General features: G+C 41.6%; 1 protein-coding gene and 2 long non-coding RNA genes across 4 annotated transcripts in view; 2 read left to right on the plus strand and 1 right to left on the minus strand.

Annotated features, from left to right (window-relative positions):
• The window catches only part of LOC127527861 (uncharacterized), a 150,151-nt gene extending 142,857 nt beyond the window's left edge, over positions 1-7,294 (plus strand). Inside the window, exon 3 of the long non-coding RNA XR_007935020.1 lies at positions 7,135-7,294. This is a non-coding gene — a long non-coding RNA (uncharacterized LOC127527861). The remainder of the gene's footprint in view (positions 1-7,134) is intronic.
• The window catches only part of LOC127527872 (uncharacterized), a 330,327-nt gene that overhangs the window by 277,518 nt on the left and 28,842 nt on the right, over positions 1-23,967 (plus strand). The gene's annotated exons all lie outside the window — the stretch shown is intronic.
• LOC114641543 (E3 ubiquitin/ISG15 ligase TRIM25-like) overlaps positions 1-23,967 on the minus strand; it is a 329,583-nt gene that overhangs the window by 216,804 nt on the left and 88,812 nt on the right. Inside the window, exon 7 of one of the 2 annotated variants that reach the window (XM_051927914.1) lies at positions 12,654-12,795. The exons of the other annotated variant lie outside the window; for it this stretch is intronic. Within the exon in view, the coding sequence (XP_051783874.1) occupies positions 12,699-12,795 (97 nt within the window). The 3' untranslated portion in view covers positions 12,654-12,698. Of the gene's footprint in view, positions 1-12,653; positions 12,796-23,967 lie in introns of those variants that run through there. 2 annotated transcript variants of the gene reach the window in all.

Below are 23,967 nucleotides of genomic sequence, written 5' to 3' on the forward strand. Positions count from 1 at the left end.
GTCCGATGATCGTAATGCACGGGCAGAAGTGTAAGGAAGCAGCAGCTCCGACAGATAATGAGGGGCTAACCCATGAAGGACTTTAAAGGTGAGAAGAATAAATTTGTATTTGATTCTTGAAAAGACTGGTAACCAATGTAAATCATAGAGGACAGGAGTGATGTGAGCAGATTTTTTAGTGTGTCTAAGTAAACAAGCTGCAGAATTCTGAACATATTGTAATCTATTGATATATTTAGTCGGGAGGCCATAAAACAAAGCATTGCAATAATCCAAATGCGTGGTGATGAAAGCGTGAATGAGTGTCTCAGTATCCTTCACACTGAGGAAAGAATGCAGATTAGTGATGTTGCAAAGATGAAAAAAGGCCGTCTGTACTATTGAACTAATGTGTGATTGAAAAGTAAGAAGCTGATCAAAGATGACACCCAAATTACGGACTGATGCTGAAGGTTCAACCAGGATCCCATCCATCCATCCATTTCATTCTGTTATACTGGTTGGTATTTACATTCATCCTGAAGTAAAAGTTCAATTGGCAGAACAGTTAATAATAATAATAATAATAATAATAATAATAATAATAATAATAATAATAATAATAAATTTTATTTATGTAACGCCTTTCATGCAGGATCCCATCAATGTCAATTTTTTAGCCCACGAAGGGTAGAGAGGACAGATTTGGTACCAACTAATAAGATTTCTATTTTATCAGGATTGAGATGTAAAAAAATATCTGTCATCCAATGATTGATTTCCCGAATGCAGTCAGTCAGTAAAACCGGTGAAGAAGTTGCAGTTGCATCAACGTTTTTATGAAGTTGTGTGTCATCGGCATAGCAGTGGAAGCTCAGACCACACCAAAGAGTAATCTCACCTAATGGGAGCATAGAGATGCTGAAGAGGATTGGACCGAGAACTGACCCTTGAGGGATACCATGTGTGAATGAAGTAGCGGCAGTTGTATATCCCTAATAAAGACGTAATACTGGCGATCACTGAGGTATGATGTGAACCACGAAAGAGCAGCACCAGAGATACCAATAGCTGAAAGTCAGGACAGTAAAATGTTATGATTAACTGTATCAAAAGTCAAGGAGAAGTAGAAGAGCGGCCATCCCAGAATCTGCGGTTCTAAGTAAGTCATTGGCTACCTTAAGTAAAATAGTTTCAGTGCTATGTAGGGCTCTGAGTCCCGATTGAAAAGGCTCAAGCAGGTTATGCAGGTTTAAATAATTATTGAGTTGAGCAGCAACAACCTTTTCTAAGATCTTAGCCATAAATGGAAGATTAGAAATTGGGTGATAACATTTTAGCTGTAACGGATCTGAGCCAGGTTTTTTAAGACAGGGGTTACAGCAGCGGTTTTAAATCACTTGGAACGACACGGGTGCGAAAACTACAGTTGATAAAGTGAGAAATGGGAGCAGAAAGTTTGTCAGTGAAAGCCTTAATCAGTAAAGTAGGGGCAGGATCTAGGTGGTAGGTAGATTGATTTAATTTAGATACTACTTCAGCAATATAAGTTGGTGTAGTGGGGTTAAATTTAGATAAATAAACTGTAGATTTAGAAGTATAATCAGTCGACAGAGATGAGGAATGGTTAGTAGAGAAACTTTGATGTATGGTCATAATTTTTGACTGAAAATAGTCCAGAAGTAGATTACAGTGCTCAAAAGAGAAATATGAATTTTTAACAGCAGGTTGACAAAGTCTGTTAACTGTATTAAAAAGAGATGTGCGGCGACAAGTACCAAAGTCAATAAGAGTAGAATAGTATTTTGAATGTGCCGCCACTAAGGCACATCTGCATTCCTTCAGGTGTTCGGTGTAAGCCAGGGTGTGAACAGCCAGATCAGTCTTCTTCCAGTACAGCGACCAGATTGTTTCATGGTACACAATTCTGCTGTAAACCATGGAGATGACTGGGTAGTAGGAACACTCAAGGATTTAATAAGTACAGAGTGATCCAAAATTTGTGACAATGTGGAATTATATAGAGATAAAATCTGTATAGGGCAAGACAACCCAGAGACATTGTGGAGACAGGAAGCACCAACAGACATAGAGAAGGATAATTGACCAATGTTCTTGATATTACGATAGGTTATTTTAGATTTTAAACTTATTTTAGGGAGGGGATAAGTGAAGCTAAATTCAATCAGCTTGTGATCAGAGATACCAATAGCAGTACCAGATGTACAGGCAGTCTGTAGACCAGTGGAACATACAAGATCCAGAATATGGCCCTTAGCATGGGTTGAAAATCTAACATGCTGCACAAAACTTAAACAATCCAGTACTGAACGTAGCGCACAAGCAGATGGACAGTCAGAATCCACATGAATATTAAGGTCACCAAGCAAAATAACAGCAGTAGACAAGCCACAGACAGGAGTGAGTATTTCATAAAGTTGAGAGAAGAAATCCAGCTGAAGCTTAGTATAGGATAGAATAGAATGCTTTTTATTGTCACTATACACATGTACAATGAGATTAAAAGCAGCTCCTTTCAGTGCAGACATATATGTAGAACACAACAAGTAAATAAAATAAACAGTGCAAAAAGTTGCAAAAAAAAGTTCTGCGACGCTATATACAAATGGAAATAATAATAACTAAATCGAGTTATTGCACATTATTTAAATACTGGAAAGAATAAATAACTATTGCACTATTGGGTTATTGCACATAATATAAATATTGCGCAATAATGATGATCATGTGCCGTGAGTAGTAGATATTGGACCTGAGAGTAATGATATTGTACAGTATACAGATATTACACAGTTATTATCAGTACCATTTAGATATTGGATATTGCACAGTTGATGGATAGAAGGACATCCAGGGGTTGGGGAGTTAGACTGTGTGGTCATTGCATGTGTGAGTTTAGAATGGTTATGGCTTTTGGGAAAAAACTGTTCTTGAGTCGGTTTGTCCTTGTTGTGGTGCACCTGTAGCGCCTCCCTGAGGGCAGCAGGTCAAACAGATCAGAGCCAGGGTGGGCACGGTCCTTGATGATGTTTTTTGCTCTGCTGAGGCAGCGGGAGGTGTAAATGTCCATCAAGGAGGGGAGAAGGCAGCCGATGATCTTCTGTGCTGCCTTTATTACTTGCTGAAGCCTCTCCCTGTCTGCCATGGTGCAGCTGCCGTACCATACTGTGATGGACGAGCAGTAGAAGGTCAGTAGCAGTTTGGAGTCCAGGTTGTGCTTTCTGAGGACCCTCAGGAAGTGTAACCGCTGCTGAGCCTTCTTGATGACTGCTGTGATGTTGTCTGTCCAGGAGATGTCAGCGGAGATAAGGACGCCAAGAAACCGGAAGGTATGGACCCTCTCCACACACTCGCCGTTGATGTAGAGGGGGGCTAGGTCGTTGCTGTGCCTCCTGAAGTCGAAAATGATCTCCTTGGTTTTTCTGGTGTTCACAGCCAGATTGTTCTTCGAACACCAGGCTGCCAACTTCAGGACCTCCTCTCTGTAAGCCTTCTCATCTCCCTTTGAGATGAGTCTGAACACTGTGGTGTCATCAGCAAACTTGACGATGAGGTTGCTTTTGTGGGCTGGACTGCAGTCGTGGGTGTAGAGACAGTACAGAAGGGGGCTCAGCCCACAGCCTTGCGGGGTACTGGTGTTTAGTGTGCGAATGGAGGAGTGGTGGGGGCCGAGTCTCACAGTCTGGAGCCGGTTGGCAAGAAAGTCTCTTATCCAGACACATGTGAGAGGGGGGAGGCCAAGAGTGACCAGTTTGGTGATGAGAATGTCAGGAATGATTGTATTAAAAGCTGAGCTGTAGGTCTGTAGATTAATATAATGTGCAGTGAAGCCTTTCTAGTGATTTTAACAACCAGGTATTCAAAAGACGTAATGTTGTGAAAATCAACAGTGGTTGCTTTCAGACAATCACGCTGAACCACCGCCAATCCACCACCTCGGCCTGTCAGATGGGGTTTAGACAGGTAACTGTAACCAGCAGGGTATGCAGACTTAGTTGTAAATAATCACCTGGATTTTTCCACGTTTCTACAAGGAACAGCATGTCCAGTTTTTAGAAGTTGATAAGTTGTTAAGGAAAGTAGTTTTATTAGTTACTGATCTGCAGTTCAGGAGTGTACAGAGGGGAGTTACGTCAGATTGTAATCCTTGGTTACTCCAGTCCGGCATTTGCGGCAGGTGTCTCAGCCAGTTCCTCTGCCTGCTCCATCGTCTTGTGGATTGTATTTTTGAAAAAACAGGTCTAACAGACCAAATCGTGGAAATTGTGTTGGTGGAGGCAGAGGTAATATTAAAATGATGGCGAGAGAAGTGGTGTATATGCCGCAGACAAGCAATGCCAAGCTCCATGCATAAGCCGTAAGTCACTGTATCTAATAATAATAATAATAATTCTTTGCATTTATATAGCGCTTTTCTCACTACTCAAAGCGCTCAGCAATTGCAGGTTAAGGACCTTGCTGAAGGGCCCAACAGAGCAGAGTCCCTATTGGCATTTACGGGATTTGAATCGGCAACCTTCCGATTGCCAGTGCAGATCCCTAGCCTCAGAGCCACCACTTCGGTACACGCATTAATTGTGTTGTAGAGTAGGAAATCATCTTCAGAAAAAGCAGTCACAGCTACCACCACGTTAGCCAGAACCCATCAACCAACTCCATTTGAACAATAGACAAAGTCAGCTAAGAAAGTCTTAATCCTAGTCAACTAAGAAAGAAGAGACTTACTCACCAACCATGCTAGCTCAGGGAGAGTACAGGGGAGAGGGCTTGTGGAATATAGGAAGCAAACGGAATAAAACTTTACAAATGGACCAGTATGAATCCAGTGACAATCCGTCCATAAAACATGAAAAGCACGAGCAAGGCAGAGGATGTAGTAACAGCAACAAAGCAAAACAGAGCAAAAAGACACCGGTGAGAAGCGGCAGCCAGATAGCGCACAGCGTACTCTCATCCGGAACCGGAAAAGATCCACAATCACTCTGAGCTTTGATTCTTTCTAGTTGCTAGCTGATAACATTCATCATTTAGAAAATCAATTCCCCAGTTCTTTCATTTTCATTATGGAGGACTTTAACCTCACTAACATGAAAGACAATCTGCACAGATATCACCAACTGATCAACTGGCCCACATGTGAGGACAGAACATTGGATCACTTTTACACCAACATTAAAGGGGCATTTTACCATTTCTCCTGTGCACCTCTTGGCCACTCTGACCATGCCATGATTTGTTTCCAGTGTGGCGGATGGTCAGGGCACTTATCTTTATGAAAGGCCCACAGGAGAGAGTACTTCCAGGACAGTTTCTCCCATGGAGCAACTGAGGGGGCCGCTCCCTTGGTTTCCAGAAGGGCCTCGGGACACTAGCACAGAAGCTAAACCCTGTTGGGGCCAATGGCCAATGCCAGGGGGCACATGGACATTTGCAGGGCCGTATTTGGCAGCACTTCTGCCACACCCGGATGTGCTGCCAAAAGAAGCTCATCAGGCACCTGGAGTCCTTCCAGGTGGCCTATAAAAAGGGGCTAATTGCCAACACCGGGAGGAAGAGGACAAAGCCTGTGTGGAGAACTGAAGGGGTGGCAATGGGACTGTGGTGGTGCTTTGCTGTACTGTGTTGTGCTGTGGGAAGCAGAGAAAAGTGCTACCCGCTCTAAATAACAGTGTGTGTTATGTGATGAACCCATGTCCTGCCTGTCTGTGTCGGGGTACACACCCAGGCATCATACCAGCTGTAAACAGAAACTGGAACCATCAAAGCCCACCAGGACTGTTAGCTGCAGTTGGACTCCTGAGGCTGTCTGAAGGCTGATGGACTGTTTAGGCTTCACAGATTGGAAAGCCATGGATGGCTGGTGTAGCAGCAGAGATGAATATGCTGATATTGTAACATATTACATATCCTTCTGTGAAGATGTGTGTCTCCCTAAGAAGTCCATTGTGAGATACAACAATGACAAGCTGCGGTTCAGCAAGGAGATGAGGGTTTTCAGAGCTGCTAAGGCCTAGGCACTCAGGTCTGGAAACAGGGATGAATATAAATCTGCAAAGCGGCAGTTTAATAAAGTTCTGAGAGCTATAAAAAAAACTTATAAAGATCAGCTGGAGAAAGGCTTTAGCAGTAATAGGCAGGCAGTGTGGAGATTTCTGGAAAAAACTTACAAATCCCAGGCAGAAGAACTCATAGGCTTCATTCTCCTCCATTTTAGCTAATCAGCTGAATGAGTTTTATTGCTGAGTTGACAAGGACGTGAGCCCCTGCTTGGACTCTGACCCTCTGCCTTCTACTGTATATCAACAGTCCCCCCCCACCCCCCCTCTCACAACCATTTCAGTGTCAGCCCTCTCAGACCCCCTTCACTGAAGTCCGATTCACCTTCTTCAGCTGCCTTCCCCCCAGTCATTCCTCTTCACCCCACCCTGGAGGTACAAAAACCTTTTTAGGAAACGGAATATCAGGAAAGCAGCAGACCCTGAGGAGTCCCACCTGATACTCTTAGACAAGTAAGCCCCTGTCTTTACTGACATATTTAATATTCTCTGATGCTGGACAAAGTTCCAGACTGCTTTAAGGTAGCCATTATCATTTCAGTTCCCAAGAAGGATAAAATGTCTGAACTTAGAGAGGCCTGAGGTACTCCAGACACAAGTGATCAGAACACAAAGAACCTCCGCTCAGTTTAATGAGAGCACTCCGCTCACTCAACTGTCCATGGATCACACTGGGTATCTCATCCTGGACTGGTTCATATGTTCCACCCAGTCTGACCAGGATAGGCTCCAGCTCCCTGCTGTCCTACACAAGAAAACTGAGACTCCTCGACATGAAGGAATAGATTTCTCTGATAAAAACAACATTTACGTATCAGTTAACTCCTTTTCTTTATTGAGCTTCCATTAAACACTAAACTCCACTCACCTGTTTTACTTCTCTTTCTGTCTCCAGCTCGACCTTTTCATGACTGTTGTGTTCAGTCATTCCACACATCATGCAGATACACGTCTCATCGGTTTTACAAAACATCTCCAGACTTTTCTGATGTTTCTCACAGAGTTTCTCCTTCAGATTTATGTCAGGATCAACCAGCTTGTGTCCCTTCCAGGCCACTATTTCATAGTGAGGCTGCAGGTGAGTCTGACAGTAGGAGGCCATGCAGGTTAGACAGGACTTCACCGCTCTGAACTTCTTCCCAGTACAGAAGTCACACTCCACGTCTCCAGGGCCGGCATAATTCTGAGATGGAGGAGAACTGAGTGTCGTCTTCTTTAGTTTCTTGATGACTTCATTCAGCAGATTGTTTCTCTTCAGTTCAGGCCTCAGTATGAAGACATGTCTGCAATGAGGACAGCTGCACACTTGGCTCTGATCCCAGTAGTCCATGAGGCACTTCAGACAGAAATTATGTCCACAGGTGATGGTGACGGGGTCAGTCAGGGTGTCCTGACACACCGAGCAGATGAACTCGTCCTGTAATCCACACAGCTGGGCTTCAGCCATCTTTAGTCTGAGGAGAGGCAGGCAGAGAGAATCAGTCAGACAAATCAGGAAGTGACTTGTGAGGAAACCAAAGTGAACGTTTGTGCTCAGTGAGGAAGAGGAGGAGCTTGAAAGAGAAAGATGAGAGCTGACAGAGAGACCATCTGAGGAGACACTGAGGGTGAATAGTTAATGTGAGACAGGAGCTCAGAGAGTGAAGACCACCAAGTGACAGAAGAGATGACCTGTGACAGGGGGTCTGCTAAAGTGTAATTCACGTCAGTATTTCTTATTTATTTATTATACACTGCAGTCCACTTTAGACAGACTCAGAGCTCAGTGCACATTTACAAATAAAATAAAATAAAAATAAAACACAATACATGAATCACTATAAACAGATTCATAATGTGATGGTCTGGCAGCCCTCAGCATATTGAGACAGCGAGCTGTTAAACTGAGGATTCATTCTACTCATGCTGGTGCTCTTTATTAATCAAAATGTCCATCCCATAGTAAGTTCTCTTCTCTAACTTATCAAAGTTATAGGAATGTTAGGATGAGAAAAAGCAATTGATTGATGTTAATCTGTCTAATAACTCTTAACCAGTTGTGCCTTTTGTCAATGCCAGTAATTCATTTTATTATTCAGTAAGCTCACACTTTATTTTCCTTACCTTTCTCTGTAGTTGAAGTTCCCAGCTGTTAGACTTCCATCAACGTAAACAAACCCCCTCATTTTATGAAACAGAATAATCCATCCATCCATCCATCCATCCATTCATTCATTTTCTGACCTGCTTACACAGTACAGGGCCATTGGGAAACTGGAGCTTACCTCAGTAACCATTGGGGGAGGCAGGAACAGCCCCTGGACAGGGTGCCAGTCCATCACTAGGTGAACACACACACACTCGGGCCAATTTAAAATTTATTATAAACACAAGGATTATTAAAGTATGACCCTGTTTATATATTGGTATACTGTAATTGTCCCAGATGGCATCCATGTGTGAGTGTGTGTGTGTGTGTGTTAGTGGACCCCACCAAGTTCAGGCCTCCTTTTCTCAGTTATTTGCTGTCTTTCAAGTGGGGCGTCCAGAGATCCTCATAACCCTGCACTCCACTAATGGCTTATTTCTCATCCTATCCACAGCCTTGTAAATCAATCCTTATTATATAGCGCCATCCTTTCACTGACCAAACATAAGCCAATCTGCTAAGCACACACATGAATGTGTTAACATGCTGATCAGCTCCATCATGGTGTGGTACGGAGACTGTAGTGCTGCAGATCACAAGTTACTACAGAGGACTGATAAGACATCTGAGGACGGACTTCATCGGTGTGTCTCTGCACTCCATACGAGACACCTACAGCACACACAACCTCCACAAGGCATCCAGCACTGTGGCTGACCCCTCACACCCAGCACATGGGCTCTTTGAGCTCCTGACGTCTACCAGATGGGCACTGCAGTATCCGAGTCAGATCATCCAGACTATGTGACAGTTTCTTACCCCCATGCTGTCCAACTCCTTAACCCCTTAACCGCCCTCTGCCGGATATATCCGGCACCGTTGTTTTATTGCTAACGCCATACTGCCGGAATTATCCGGCACATTTGCCTGTGGTTATATGAATGCCTGGCAAGTAGTATAACTGACTGGGTATTATTACTACGTTGTATTTCGACAAGTCTGTGGTTGTTTTGGCCGGTCATGTCACGTGATTCGCATGTAACAGCTGTGAATATGGCGAAACGTAAACTGACTTCAAGTGAGGCTTTGCAGGCGATTTTGGACAGTTCTGATCATGATTGTAGCAGTTCTGAAGAAGATTTTAGCGACAGTGATGAGCAGCAACGTGCGCTGCATGATACTGTGAATGAAGACGCATCGGATGACGGCGCTGAGTGGGTGTATCCCCAGCATCTCAGCTGGGCTGCTGCCCGTGGTGAACTACCTTTTCTGCATTCGTTTGAGGGAACGTGTGGCTTTATTGTTGATGTAAACAATTACACTGCTGAGCAGTTTTATGAGCTGTTTGTGTCACCTGATTTGATCAGACATTTTGTTCATCAGACAAATCTGTATGCAGCACAGTTTATTGAGAAAAATCCCAATTTACCTCCACATTCCCGTGTTCGTGCTTGGTTTGACACTGATGAAAACGAAATGAAAAAATTCATTGGGATTTTGATGTTGATGGGAATAATCAGAAAACCAGATATTGAGATGTACTGGTCTACAGATCCTATGTATGCAACACCTATTTTTGCAGCTGTCATGACACGTAACCGATTCTCTTTGCTGCTGAAATTCTTTCATTTGAATGACAACAGAAACGAGCCAGATAAGAAAGATCCAAACCGCGACCACTTGTTCAAGCTATGTCCTTTGATTGATCATTTATTTGAAGCATTTCAGTTGCCCTACATGCCAGGACCGTCAGTTGCAGTTGATGAAAGTTTATTGTCGTGGAAGGGCCGCTTAGAGTTTCGACAGTATCTACCATTGAAAAGGGCACGGTTTGGTATCAAGATGTTTTGCTTAGCTGAGAATTCAGGTTACATTTATAGATTTCGTGTATACACTGGCAACTTGCACAACATTTAGTGGTCAATACTGCTTGAATAAATGTAAAAAATGTAAAAAAAATGTAAAAAAGTAAAAAAACGAAAATTGTTCAGATTTCGCCTGGCGTGGGGAATATTTAGGGAGTTGGCGGTTAAAGGGTTAATGTCTGAGCTCCTCCCACTACTCGATGTTGAACTCTGAACTGTTACCTTTACACTATTTGCACATTTAAAAACTTTGTAAATCAAATGTACACATTGCTCTTTATGAGTGATAAACAGTTACTAAATTTTTGATGTACATTTGTTATCTTCTTATATTTCATCTTTTAAATCACAGTAATGTCTTGTCTGCTGTTAAGCTGTTACTGATCCAGTTAGAAATGATCTGCCTAGGACTTGTCCTACCATTGTCATGTCAGTTTACTGCACACTGTCTTGTCTGTTTACACTGCATGTTGTATTTACACAAAGATTTAGATGTCAGTCACACATCAGGACATGGATTTAATTAACAACAAGGAATACATTCTGCGATCACGTTACGGCAATCGGAGTGTGCCAAGTCAAAGAAGAAAAGGTCAGACAGGATGAACATATCTCAATTCTTTATTTATTCAGGTTATATTACAGTGGCACAGACACACAAGCAGCACACTCATGTGATTCACTCAGCTCTTTGAGGTTGTTCATCTTGCCCTTTGTCCCTCTGACAATCTCCTATCTCACTATCACCCCTCACTCCTTTTCTACTTCTTTCACTACCTTTCAACCCCCGTTAGGCTCCAAGAAGATGTTAGATTTAGAACTCACAGACTCCATCTGCTGCTTAGGCCTGTAATACAGGCTGTCAACCTGGACCTTAATCTGCCTGTTTATAAAGACTGACGTCAGGTGACATGCAGCATATTCAGGGGTCCTGAGGGAATTGTGAATTAGGGTTAGATAAAAGTTTTCAAAGTCATCAAATGTGTTTGGTACTTTAAATGTTGACAGTGATGGTGAAGTTAGTCAGCTGACCCAACAAAGTTTGTGTGACTTTGACAAACCTGAGAGCAGGAAGGAGGAGGTGCAGTTTAATGTCTAATGTGACATCAAGTGCCTCAGTAAAACACCAAACTCCATCAGTGTGCCTGATACCTGAGTGGCCTGTGAGTCCTCATCTTCAGATATTCACAGACAATTTATTCAGAGGTGACAAACCCCTTGAGTGACCAACTGAGGGGCAATAAATGTCTGGTGAGGGGACGGCAGTCCAGATACCTGGGTGTCCATCAATCCACGGTAAGATAAAATGTCTACAAATAGAGGAAATTCAGGACTGTAGTTACTCTCTAGGAGAGTCCATGATGTAACAATTACTCCAACAGCACACCTGAAAGAGGTGCAAAAGAACCCAAGGATAACAGTGAAAGGTCTATAGAATGTGAAAGTCTTTGTTTATCTGCCCACCATCAGAAAGCCACTAACAAGAATGGTGTTCATGGATGAACTCTGGGAAAAGGAAACACTGCTGTCAAAAAAAAATAAGAATTGCAGCAAATCTTAAGTTTGCTCAGGACCTCCAGGATGTTCCACAATGCTCCTTGGACAATGTTAAATGGACAGATGAGACAAAAGTTGATCTTTTTGGAACAAATGCACAATGCTAGGTTTGGTGAAAGAGGGCACTGCACGTCAACACCAAAGCCTCATCCCAACTGCGACACAAAGTAGAAGGAGAATCATGGATTGGACCTGCTTTGCAAATTTATGGCCTGGACACAACTCAAATATTGAGGAAACAAGAAATTCAAAAGTATATCAAGAAATGTAGGGGCAGCAGTCCATGACCTCAAGCCTAAGTGAGGTTGGGTGACGCAGCAAGACAATGACTCAAAGCACATAAGTACATCAACTAAAGAATGGCTGATAAAGAAGTTAGACCAAGTCAGAGTCCTGACTGTAACCCCTTTGAGATGCTGCAGCGTGACCTGAACAGAGCTGTGCAACCAGAAATACTGAGGACCTGAAACAGGTTTGTTGGGAGGGTTGCTACATAAGTCATCCCAAACATTATGCAGGTCTTATAAGCAAGAACATTAAATGTTTGGTGAACGTTGTGGCAGATAAAGGAGGATCAACAAGTCATTAAATAAAATTAAATAAATAAATAAATAAAACTTGGTCGGTTAGTTTTGCCAGTCTGCACTGTAAATGATCACTCAGTGTGCCTAACAAAGACAGGGAAAGTGCAACAGTTTGTGTGATTTTAGTTTAGCCAGATTGTGGTTTTCTAGAATTGGGACTTAGGTGAAGGTTAGATGACATCTTATTAGGAATTAATGCAGAAATCCAAGGAATTCCAAAGGGTTCACTTACCTTTCCTTGTAAATGTAGTTGAAATAAACAGTGACCCCTGCTGGTCAGAGTGCTATGTGTAGATCTGAGGGGTCACTGCACCTCACAATGACACACACACCTCATTGGCTACTCAAAAATTAAATCAAACCCAATTTTAATGGAGACCCTGACAACAGCACCCACCCTGCATTCTCCTCCCCAAATTCAGTCAAATAAGGGCTTCTCCGCACCCATCCTATGAAATTAATTTTGACACTAAACTGGAGACATCAGATGATGATTGGAGGGTACTGGTCAGTGGTCACCTGCTGTCAGATGGCTGATTGTTACACTGGAGTCACAACCAAGCAAAAACCCTGGATAGAGGGGCTCAGTGAAGGAGGTGTTGAACCTGTGCAGGAGGGTCATTGTGTGTGAGATGCTATAAAATGACAGAGAGCCAGCAGGCCAGTCCAGATACACACCTATTCTGGGACTGTAGGGGGCGCTGATTACAGTGTCTTTGTTATTGTGACACACAGAGTACTGGGAATGAGAACAAAACAAACACCATGACTTGTCGTTGTGTCCAAGGCAGCAGTCCAAGCCCCATCCTTTCCTACTCATTCCTTTATATGCGACTCCTATCCTGAAACTTTCACGAGTACACTCCACCTCCCAGTAACAGCGAGTCCCAGTCAGAGCCTCTCTGCACAGAACTTGAGGCCAGCAGTCAAACCTCTCAGGATGATTGAGGTATTTGGTCTTTGTCCTGTCATGTGTCACCTCCTTGTTCCCATCAGACAGACGGAGCCATCTGTGGACTGTGTTAATGTCCAGTGTGAGGGGACAGAAATCTGAAAGGAGAGAAAAGAAAACGAGTGAGGAAATCTGGGAGTGTTTAACGGGACTGGGGGCGGAGCACAACACAGACAATTAACAAGAACCAATCAGGAGCTGCGCTGATGAGACTCCAATATGCTGTCAATAGTAAAGAGCTCATCTGATTGGAGAGAATCCTTTGGGGATTTAAAAAGAAAAATAACAAAAAGATGATTACAGACAACAAAGGCAAAGACAGGCAAGCCATACGTTTGGAAAGAAGTCTCAGTGGTCAGGAATTACGATAAATGCCATAAGATCACCGTTGAGGACAGAGTTTTAATGGACGGTTCACACTGACATTTGGCTGTCTGACAAGTCAGCGAGGAAAATATCCTGCATTTTTAAATTGTTACACTTACTCAATGTGTTCTGTAAATGACCACAACACTTACTGGAATTTCTATTATTTTCAAAAATAGTCACAATTCACTTTAATTATCTTTATTTTACCATTGATTATCTTTATGAATATGAATACTGTATATTAATGGTAATGGATTTTGAAAATTGTGTTTCTAGCACATTGGGCTTCATTCATTAGATAAAATCCACAACATAAATAATTATTTCAGTATTATCATTAATATTTTTAAAGGTGAACAAGCAAAATAGAAAAACATGCAGTATGGAGAAACTAGAAAATAAAAAGTGCAGTAAATGTACAAAGGAAAAGAGGCCAAAAGAAAGAAGATAAATAACAATGCATTTCTAGTACAGCTGAAAATCACACAAGGAATGTCTCAGTGGGCTTTAACTGGCCTTGTTCATTCACTAACGAGATGAGAAAAAAAAAGGATGTAGGACTTGGCGTAGTCGGCAGGATTTAATTTGATGTTTTTGTGTTTATAACTTCCTGTGAATTCAATTGACTCTTAAGATTGATTGATTCAGGACCAACAGACTGCTTTGGTACATCACAGTCCTGAATTTCTCTTTCCCATAATGCACCTGTCACAGGACCCTCCATCACTTTCAGCTCATCAGTCACACAACACTCACACCACACGTTCTGCTGGTTACACTTTCATATCATAAGCCTGGACTGAGATATTAAAAGAGAAATGATTTCTATTGTGATGATCCATTTAATCAAAGTACAGTCTCACATTGTAAAAACTCCTCTCTGCTCTGAGGTACAGGGAGCTGTAGGGTGAAAACTGAAGCTTCACGACCTGAAAATAAAAAGAAAAGAGAAGAATGGAAACTGTGACATTGTGTAATGTTAGTAAAATTCTGAAACACATTTTAAAAATGAACAGCAGGAAAATAAAACACAAAATGACTTGCAGATAAAGCAGACAACATAATCACAATGACAATGGATAAAGACCTGCTTTCTTTGTGAAATTAAAAAATATTTTTAATTCATTTATTATTTTAACTCATTAAAGCTGTGAATGTAATTAAAAGAAGGTTTTAAAAACATTTATAAATTCAATTGAGTGTCATCAGTCTACACAGTAAAGATGATATTACATTTCAGAGTGACATCTTAAAATGGCAAACAGAACCAAAACACTAACGGCCACAACATCAGACCCTGAGGACGGCAGGAATTGGGAGTTCTGCGAATAATAAAAATGAGTTGATAAATAAGAAGTAAACCACATAAGGACAGCGACTGACCAGCCGGCTGATTCTCAAATGTTGTCCTTAAGACTAAAATCTTAATAATGGTGGAGTTTACTGCATTGTGTTAAATCAGAATGTCATTTATAATGTGAGTTACAGCAGTTTCTGATTTGGCTCCAGGTAGAAAGGCACAGTTAGGTTTATCTTGATTTAATTTTTTGTAGATAACATATGAGTGGCTTCATTACCTGATTATAAATCTGATTTATTTAGCATTTTTAACAACAGCTGGTTAGAAGGCATCAGCGAGAAAGTCTTTATATAAAGATTTAGTAGTAAATACCCCTGTGTACCTGTAGTTAGGATATAGCGGGTTGGATAATGGATGGATGGATGGATGTTAATGACACTATATATGAGTAAAAACATAACAGCAAAGGCTGATGGGTAAAGAGCAGCTCCTCTTAATACATCTCACCTCTCCGTGTCCTCTTATTGCCACTCTGGTGACTCTGAAAAGCTGCTCCACCTGATGGCGTCCATGTCATGATGTCCTCCTGGCTGATCTTCTCCACACTCTTCATCAGACATGACAACTCCTCTTTCAGGTCCTCAGAAGAGAAATCAGCAGTGAGAGTAAAGCTGAGTGAGTCTCCATCATCAGGAAGGACACAAAGAGATGAGAAAGTCTGCATCAGGAGAGACAAGGAGATGAGATTATATACAAGAGAAACAAAGAGAGATTGAGCTAAGAAGAAGCTCTTCACATTTATGTACTTGTGTGGTGGACATTCAATATGGTTTTTGAAGGGGTGATCACATCTTTTTAATTTATTGGTTATTTATGACATTATATCAGTACAGTGGAGCATAGGAGCTTATTGACTTTGGCTTTCAGTAAACATTTCACGCAGGACGTCATGATGGGTGACTCATCAGACTGTAGGGGACTGAGCGGGTACCAGGCAGGACAGTGTAGAACTGATCCAGAAACCAAGACATCACGTTGTGAAGAACTTCGGAGGAATTAAAGTCAAAATTGGAGATTGTTTTTTTACAGTTCTTTTTGGTTTTTATAATATAGATGAAATAATTCAATTAAATACAGAAACTTGTACTCATTGAATGAAAGCTGTTAATTATAATTATACAATTAAAGGTCTGCAGGTCAGAAGTGTCACTAGTGGGGAAGACCTGGAAGACGTGTACTCATCACTGTTCTCAACTGACAGGGTAGAGAGGGCTAGTGGGAAGTTGAATTATATGAATTGTATCTAATCTAATCTAATCTAATCTAATCTAATCTAATCTAATCTAATCTAATCTAATCTAATCTAATTTTATCTAATTTTATCTAATCTAATCTAATCTGTTGTCACTCACGGGAGCCTGTGGGGTACCAAAGCTAACCATATCTTCTCTTTTCCATTCCCTAGCTTAGTGAAACAACCCATGGAGGGCAACTCGGCCATGCCCCCACTCAAGTAAGCCTTAAGGTCAGATGGTATAAAGATGAGGGCTCATGGAAGGTGGCTTCTCACTTCAAGCAGACCCACTAGAGAGAGCTGACAAGGCCGTTATTGCACCTGTTTTCAGTTATGCTGCTGTGTGCTCATTTTTGTTCTATGTTTTGGACGATTGCACATTACAGGGTTGCCCAATTAGCACCCCAAATTTTCTTTGGCTCTCCTGGCCCTTACTTACCACCTCCGCCCTCCACACTATGTAGTGCCCACAATTTGAGGTGAATAAACCAAAACGAGAATCTCCCTAAGATGTACAACTCACTTGTGATTCCACATCAGTAATACTGGATGCAGTTTTGGTCTCCATATTAGAGAAATGCTGTAACAGCACAAGAACGTTTAGAGACAAGACTGGACTGTGGGGTTTGACCAGTGAAGAAATACTTAAGGATTTGAATCTCATTATTTTAAGTGTGACAGAGGTGTTTAAACATATGATTTTTAGTTAGTGTCATCTTTCATTAGATGTCATTTTAAAGAAGTGAGAATTTCATACAATTTTAATTTCTCACACAGACAACAGATGGAACAAGTCACCCTGTGGTGGAGATTAAACCAGAAACTTAAACCAATATGAAAAGACAATCTGTATTGGCTGAATGGCCTGATCTTGTCATGTTGGATAAACACTTCAGATCTTTTGAATTTTCCTCTAAATGTTCTTCAAGTTCATAACCCCCAGGCTGATCAGATTTCCTGTGAAGTGTCACTCACCTGCAGGAAGTGGACGTGATCCTTGGTATCTGAAAGCTTCTTCAACTCCATGTCTCTCCTCTTTAGCTCCTTGATCTCCTTCTCCAGTCGCTCCATGACTCCCCCAGCTTTCTCCACTTTTTTCTTTTCTTGATCTCTGATTCTTTCAGTCAATTTCCTTTGAACGTCCTCAATGTAGTGAATCAGATCAGCTAAGCTCTTCTCATTTTGTTCTATCTTTCTTTCTGCAGAGATCTGATTGGAAGAAAAAAAAAATGAATTGAGCCATCTAATAAGAATTTCCAGTCACAGAACACTTATTGAATTTAAATGTTGTAAAGGACAGTTTGGGTGGGTTTGCACACCAGCTAAGATGGCTAGTGGGACCTTCAACAGATTGGAGGTTAGAATAAAGGAAAGGAAATGGCAGACTGTCTCCCTGGGTGAAATGTTAGTCCAGTATACTTGGTGACAACCTCCCTCTGGAAGTGCTTCCCATTGACCACCCAAACATCTCTATGGCGTTGTTTCTCAACCCGTGGGGCGTGACCTCCTGGGGGTTGAGAGATATCTACAAGGAGGTGCGCAAAAAAAAAATGGAATCCGAATTAGGAGCTATTTATTGAAACAAACTTGTTTATTGCATCTTTGTATAGTGGAAAATCACACAGAGTATGTGGACTATCGGCTCAGTGGTATTCGTGTAAATGACGCGTGTCGTGATGTGTCGTTTGTCTCTAAGAGCCGATTCTTTGCAGTGAACGAGAAGAGCCGACTACCGTCGGGGAGAGCAGAGTCTTCAGCCACAGAGAATCCATGCAGGCTAGTGATGTGTCGTTCGTGAACGAGCCGGCTCTAAGAGTCGATGCTTTGAAGCGAACGAGAGGAGCCGATGCCCGTCGAGCAGAGCCGAAGCTTCAGCGGCTCCTGCTCAGCTCTGCTGAAAATCCATTCGGCAGGGGCGGCACTTTACTTATATGGGAACACAGAACATTGGCTCATAATGCCGGCTCGTTCACGAACAACACATCGGACTAGGATTGTACCATTATGTGAAAGAAGGAAGGGGGGCAGACGCTCCAAAGACAGCAAGTGTTGGTACAGGCCAGGTACACAGAGCGACACTGTCGCTGCGACAGACGAGGAGCCAGATTTAAATGCAAGCGCATCGTGAAGAAAAAAAGAAGAGTGAAGAAATGAGTGAAAGCCGAAAAATAAGCAGCATCTGGCTGCATTTCAGTGATATTGGAGACTGCAAAGCTAAGTGCAGAATTTGTAATTTGAAAATATCCGTTAGAGCAGGGTCAACAACAAACCTGCACAGACATATAAGAACCACCCACCCATCCGTGCAACTGGAGGAGAGCGTGCCCTCTCTCCTGCCATCCACTGACCCTGGAAAAGAGCCAAGTACTTCTGCTGCAGCATCCACTGTCTTACCGAAAACTGCAGGTATAACACGGTCTTCAGTTCAAACCAAAATAAGCACATTTATCCCAAAACAAATGACGCCAAACAAACAAATAAGTGTCGATGAGGAGCTGGCTAAAATGATAGCTAGCGACTTTCAACCATTTTCCATTGTGGAGGACAGCGGATTTACAACTTTTGTACAGGCCTTAAACCCCATGTATGTTCTCCCTAACAGAAAAACTTTGTCCCAAACAATTATTCCATAACTATATATCTGAGGATGGAGTACAACACTGTGCTTTCTGAAACCACTGCTCTGGAAAAAAAGTAGCATTTAATAACAACAGAGCTGTGGATGAGGCATTTCAAAGAATAAGTGCAGCAGCAGCAAGATGCAACCCCAGCAGTCTGTCTGCTCCTCCATCAGAGGGCGAAGAGGAAGAAATTGGAGCAGGGCCGTGTTCACAGGAACCACAAGCTTCTGCTGTGTGGAGGCTCTTTGACGAAAGAGCAACAGGAGACACTGCAAAGAGAAATCCCACAACTGATGCTATGCTGGAGTTGAGGTCCTATCTTGAGGAGCCCCTCATCCAAAGAGCTGAAGACCCACTGAGCTGGTGGGAGGCCAAGGCTGCAGTGTACCCACGCCTGGTTAAGGTAATGGTAGGAAGACTTTGCATTGTTGCTACATCGTTCCCCTCAGAAAGAGTCTTCTCAAAAACAGGACAAATAATCACGGAGAGGAGAAATCACATCAGCCCATCTAAGCTGAGGCATCTGGCATTTCTGAATGCCAACCTGGCCTAAAAACTTTTATTCAAAGAGTCATAGTGTTGTGTTGTTGTTGAGTTTGGCCTTTATTTAATTTGTTTGCTGTGTTTGCTGTGGTTTTGTGTTAAGTTGTTCATTTAAAGCTTTTATTAAAATGTTAAACAATAGTAACTGTGTATTTTTTGTAATGAAAAAAATGCATAAAAATACATAATGTCTGAAAACAATGAATAAGAAATTGCTTAGGCTATACACAAACCATTCATAATTGCTTAATTAGGCTAAAATATAAGCATCCAAGTGATACTAAACGAAGAGCCATTCGGGAGCCGTAAGAACCGGCTCTTTAAAGGGAGCTGATCCAAAAGAGCTGAAGCTTTGAAAAGAGCCGGAGTTCCCATCACTAGTGTACTGTAGCCCAGATGAAGATAAATGACGCCGTTTTTTCCCAGTCGACGCGTCCGGGTTGGTGGGCGTGGCTCTGCGAGTTGTCATCGTAATCCAATGGTCTTAGAGTTGGTGGGCATGGTTCCTTCCTGCGTGCGCCATTGGCGGCTTACTTGTCGGCGGCTTAGTGAATCCACGCCCCTTCCGGCGTGTTTTCCATGGGTGGCTACTTGTTTTCTGGCTTAATGAATTATATATATATAGATATATAAAGTTGACATATGACAATATATCTTTGACACAATATATCAGACAAAGGAAATCACAGCAATCCACAAGAACAATAATTACTTCTCAGCAACTACCTGAATTGCCGTTTCAGTCTGTCACTTAACTACATCAACTGAAGTGTGTAGAGTGAATACAAATTACAAAATATAACTAGTGAGTTAAGTGTCAGAGAGACTCTCACAAATATCGAGCTCAATGCCTTCGAGTGTGCTGAGGCTTCACAAAGCCTCCTTTAACTGCTCAGGTCTGCTCAGCGCTTCGACTGCCTTGACGGTCCAATTAGCCAGTGCGCATGTCTGCTCAGAGCTCCGAACCGCATGTCATGATGCAATCTTAGTGCGCATGTCTGCTTAGTGCTTCGATTCATTATTCATCGAGCTCCAGTTTGAAGTACATATGGCATCAACAGAGTTCAATAACTCGACAGAATTGCCAGGCCAAATGAATGTTTGTGGATGATTAATACATTTTAAATGATTGTGCCCAATAATACTTAGTGGCAAAAAATAAAACTATAAATTATACATCATACAAATGCCGACTTGTAGAATGCAAAATGCTGCAAAGAAGAGCTTTAGTAATACAGGTGACGACACCTCTCTCACTATAATTTCCATTCTTCACCTCGTGCAACGTTTTCATGCAACACTGAACGTATGTCATATAGTATACATCTATATATAATTGTTTTCATCTTCATACATGCATACATAAAAAGCATACATTATATACTGTATATCCACTCTGCTAAAAAGAGTAGTAGGGCAGCAGTAGCGTTGACGCCCCTTAATAAGACATACATGGTTTTGGGTCCCATGTCCATCGAGTGTGAATTGTTACCCCAAAGCGTCTGTTTTTCTTTTTTTTTTCATTTAACAGTAAATTCCACCGTGGACCGAGAGCGAGCAAGGCGAGTTATCAAAGTGGGGTTGGATCGCCATAGGAGGCTAAGTTGCACACACCCCTAGTAAAGATATATCAAACATGTGGGTATATATACTATAACAACGGGCATCTTGTTTTATGTCTATAACAAAACAAATTATTTGAGTGATGATTTCAACTGTTATTGTAGTTGTTGATGGCGGGTTTAGTGGTTTAAATTTTTAAATATTAAATTAATCAGGTGGAGTGTGTTCTCACTTTCAGTGTTGGGGGGGTGGAAGGGGGCTACATGGTAAATGTGTTAGTGACTGGGATTGCGCCTCTATAACTGGAAGATTGCTTAAGAATGATGCAGACTGGACAACTATTATATTTGTTTAAGGAAATGTTTTATTATTGCACTGTGCTGTGAGTAAGACAATGTTTTACTGATTGTCTATCCGGACCTTGAACAATGTGTTCACGAGGGAGGGATGCTGCTGGTAAAGGCAAATGCTTTTTCGGCAGCAGGTCCAGATGTGTTTATCCCGCTGCTGCTTGTTGTCTCAGCACTCAAGAGGATCTTTAATGCCGACCTTGATCCATGCACTGCTCACCTCGGAGTGTCCCGTGTGTGTCTGTGTGCCGGTGACTGATCTGCGCCGTGTCTCTCAGCCTCTCTGATGTGCTCCAGATTGACATCTTTGAATGTCTGGTGCAGCAGAGCAAATTCAACCTGATCCACCACAGTGGGTTTATTATCACGTTATTCAATGGAGGGGTTCATGGACATCAAATGGCGATGAATAGAAGATGAATTAATGTAAAGACGTGAGCTGCCTTACGCAATTAGTCATCGCATTTTGATGGCGATTCTAAGTGGGGATGATTCCCGAACAGATATCTCTTATGCGATCCTTCCACAGTATCTCTCAAAATTATTTAGTTCAAATTTGTTATCAAGATTTCACTCCTGATCGTTTTTATGATTAGGAATTTTAATGTCTCTTTAATTCTGATCGAACCCGGGTTTGCACTATGCACAGAATTTGAAAAGCAACCACCTTAGTCAGTTGAGCCACAAACATCTGTGACGGCGTCTTTTCTTGGTAGAGAACTCGTTACTTTGGTGTTCCACAAAATATTATAAAGTATTAATAAATGAAATACCTCAATACTTAATAACATCTGTGATTTAAGGATTTCATCTTTTCTTTCTCAAATGTGCTATATTATGGTAAAGTACAGGGATAAACCTTTATTTTCCGTCTACTCCGTTTTAATTAAATCAGAAGAAAGAAAACATTTAAAGACAAATAACAAGGCTCGTTTTTAATTTTTTTTTTATTTTTAAAAATAACATTAGTGTCGCGAAACCCCAAACGTCGGGCTATTAAATGTGATCTCAAGAAAAGATGAAGGTTAATAATAATAATACTAATAACAGGAGCAATAATAATGATACAGTGGAAAAGTGAATATTCATTGAAAGAGCCGCGGCTCCAGGACTGAAGCGTCTTATTTTATTTAATTCTTACCATCGTATAGCACATTCTGCCTGTCGGCGCTAGTTTTATTTATATATATATACTAGTCATTTAGCCCGTTACAATAACGGGCGCTAGAACAGTAGTGCATAAACATTAGTAGGAACAGTCTATAAATGGCAAGGGACTTTGACCTCATTCTGTTTGTTGGTCACATTTTTCTTTCTTTCAGCCTTTCTTTTACTGATGTTTACTTGCTGAGCTGACCGTTCTTCGTGGGCTGCCGCCGTGTGTCTTTAATTTTCTGTGACAGTAATACTGTCTTGTACGTCAGTAATATACCTTTAATTTTCTCTGGCGGTAATACAGGCGTGCGCGTCGGTAATATGCCTTTAATCTCCTCTGACAGTAATACTGTCTTGTATGTGGCTGTAATATGCGTCACTGTATTGTGTTCCTTTAATTTCCTCTCGCAGTAATACTGGTTTGTATTTCCGTAAAACGCCTCTAACTTTCTCTGACAGTAATATCACGCGTCACACTGTGCTCTGCGCATGCGCACGTCACCAGAAGACACCCACACGGACACCTGGACGCACACAGGGATTTTATTAAAGAGGATATATAGACATCAGACACTGGAAGCCGCTGACGAACCCATCTTTTTGTTGCCAGTCTGTAGCAGCGATAAAGTAAAAGACACACAGTTTTAACAGACTTCATTGAAGTTGATGACGAATTTGTGTAACGTTAATGCAAATAGCCAGGTGGTGTCACTAGAGAGCTTAGTGTCAAATGCCTCGAAGTTTCGATTTGATTTCCGACACAATTGATTCAAATGTTTCTATGGTTCGTTTGACTTCACTCCGCCCCAAATGTCTGCGATTAATTTTTAACGCGTTAATTTTATTCAGTTAATAAGATGGCCCCAAAAGGCATGTGACAAAAAATTTAAAGGTGTGACGCGCACATTCAAATGAGTAACGAATAACATTTTAGTTATTTTTATTTGAAAGGACAGGCAATCCTTCCGAACAGTGTTTCCCAAACTCGGTCCTTCATGGGGACCCCTTGTGGCTGCAGGTTTTTCTTCCAATCAGATTCATAATCAGTGTCAGCACCTCATAACACTGAGCTTAATTAATTAGCTGCAATTTTATTTTCACTTATTTTGCATTCAGAAAAACACAGTGGCATGATTTTTACATTTATAAGACATTTATAAATATTTCTGTTTTTGCAATAGATTTAAAGACTAAACTCTCTTTTGTTGATTTCATTTTATTTTGCCTTTTCTCTGTGCCGTTTTCCCCCTTCGTTGTATCTTATTAATAACAATTAAAAACAAGCCGTGCAGACACCCGGATAGACAACACTGAAGGCTGCAGCGACTTTAGCGTCAGACCCACTGATTAGTAAATAAAGGATTAATTAAACAATTAGAACACCTGGAAAAGTAGAATGAAAATCAAGATGAAAATACTGTTAAAAAGCGCTTACTATTCTAATTTCTATATTGTTCCCAAGACACAGAACTTGTGAATTAACAGTCCACTTAATTAGCTCAGCAGTCCAATTAAAATCAGAAGCGGTTTGAACAAAAACCTGCAGGCTCAGGGGGTCCCAGGACCGAGTTTGGGAGTCACTGCTGTAGGAGACCTGCAGTTACAGGACTGACAGTAACAATTGTAAAGA

Source organism: Erpetoichthys calabaricus, chromosome 5 (genome assembly GCF_900747795.2).
Source record: "Erpetoichthys calabaricus chromosome 5, fErpCal1.3, whole genome shotgun sequence".
Taxonomy (NCBI): Eukaryota; Metazoa; Chordata; class Cladistia; order Polypteriformes; family Polypteridae; genus Erpetoichthys; species Erpetoichthys calabaricus.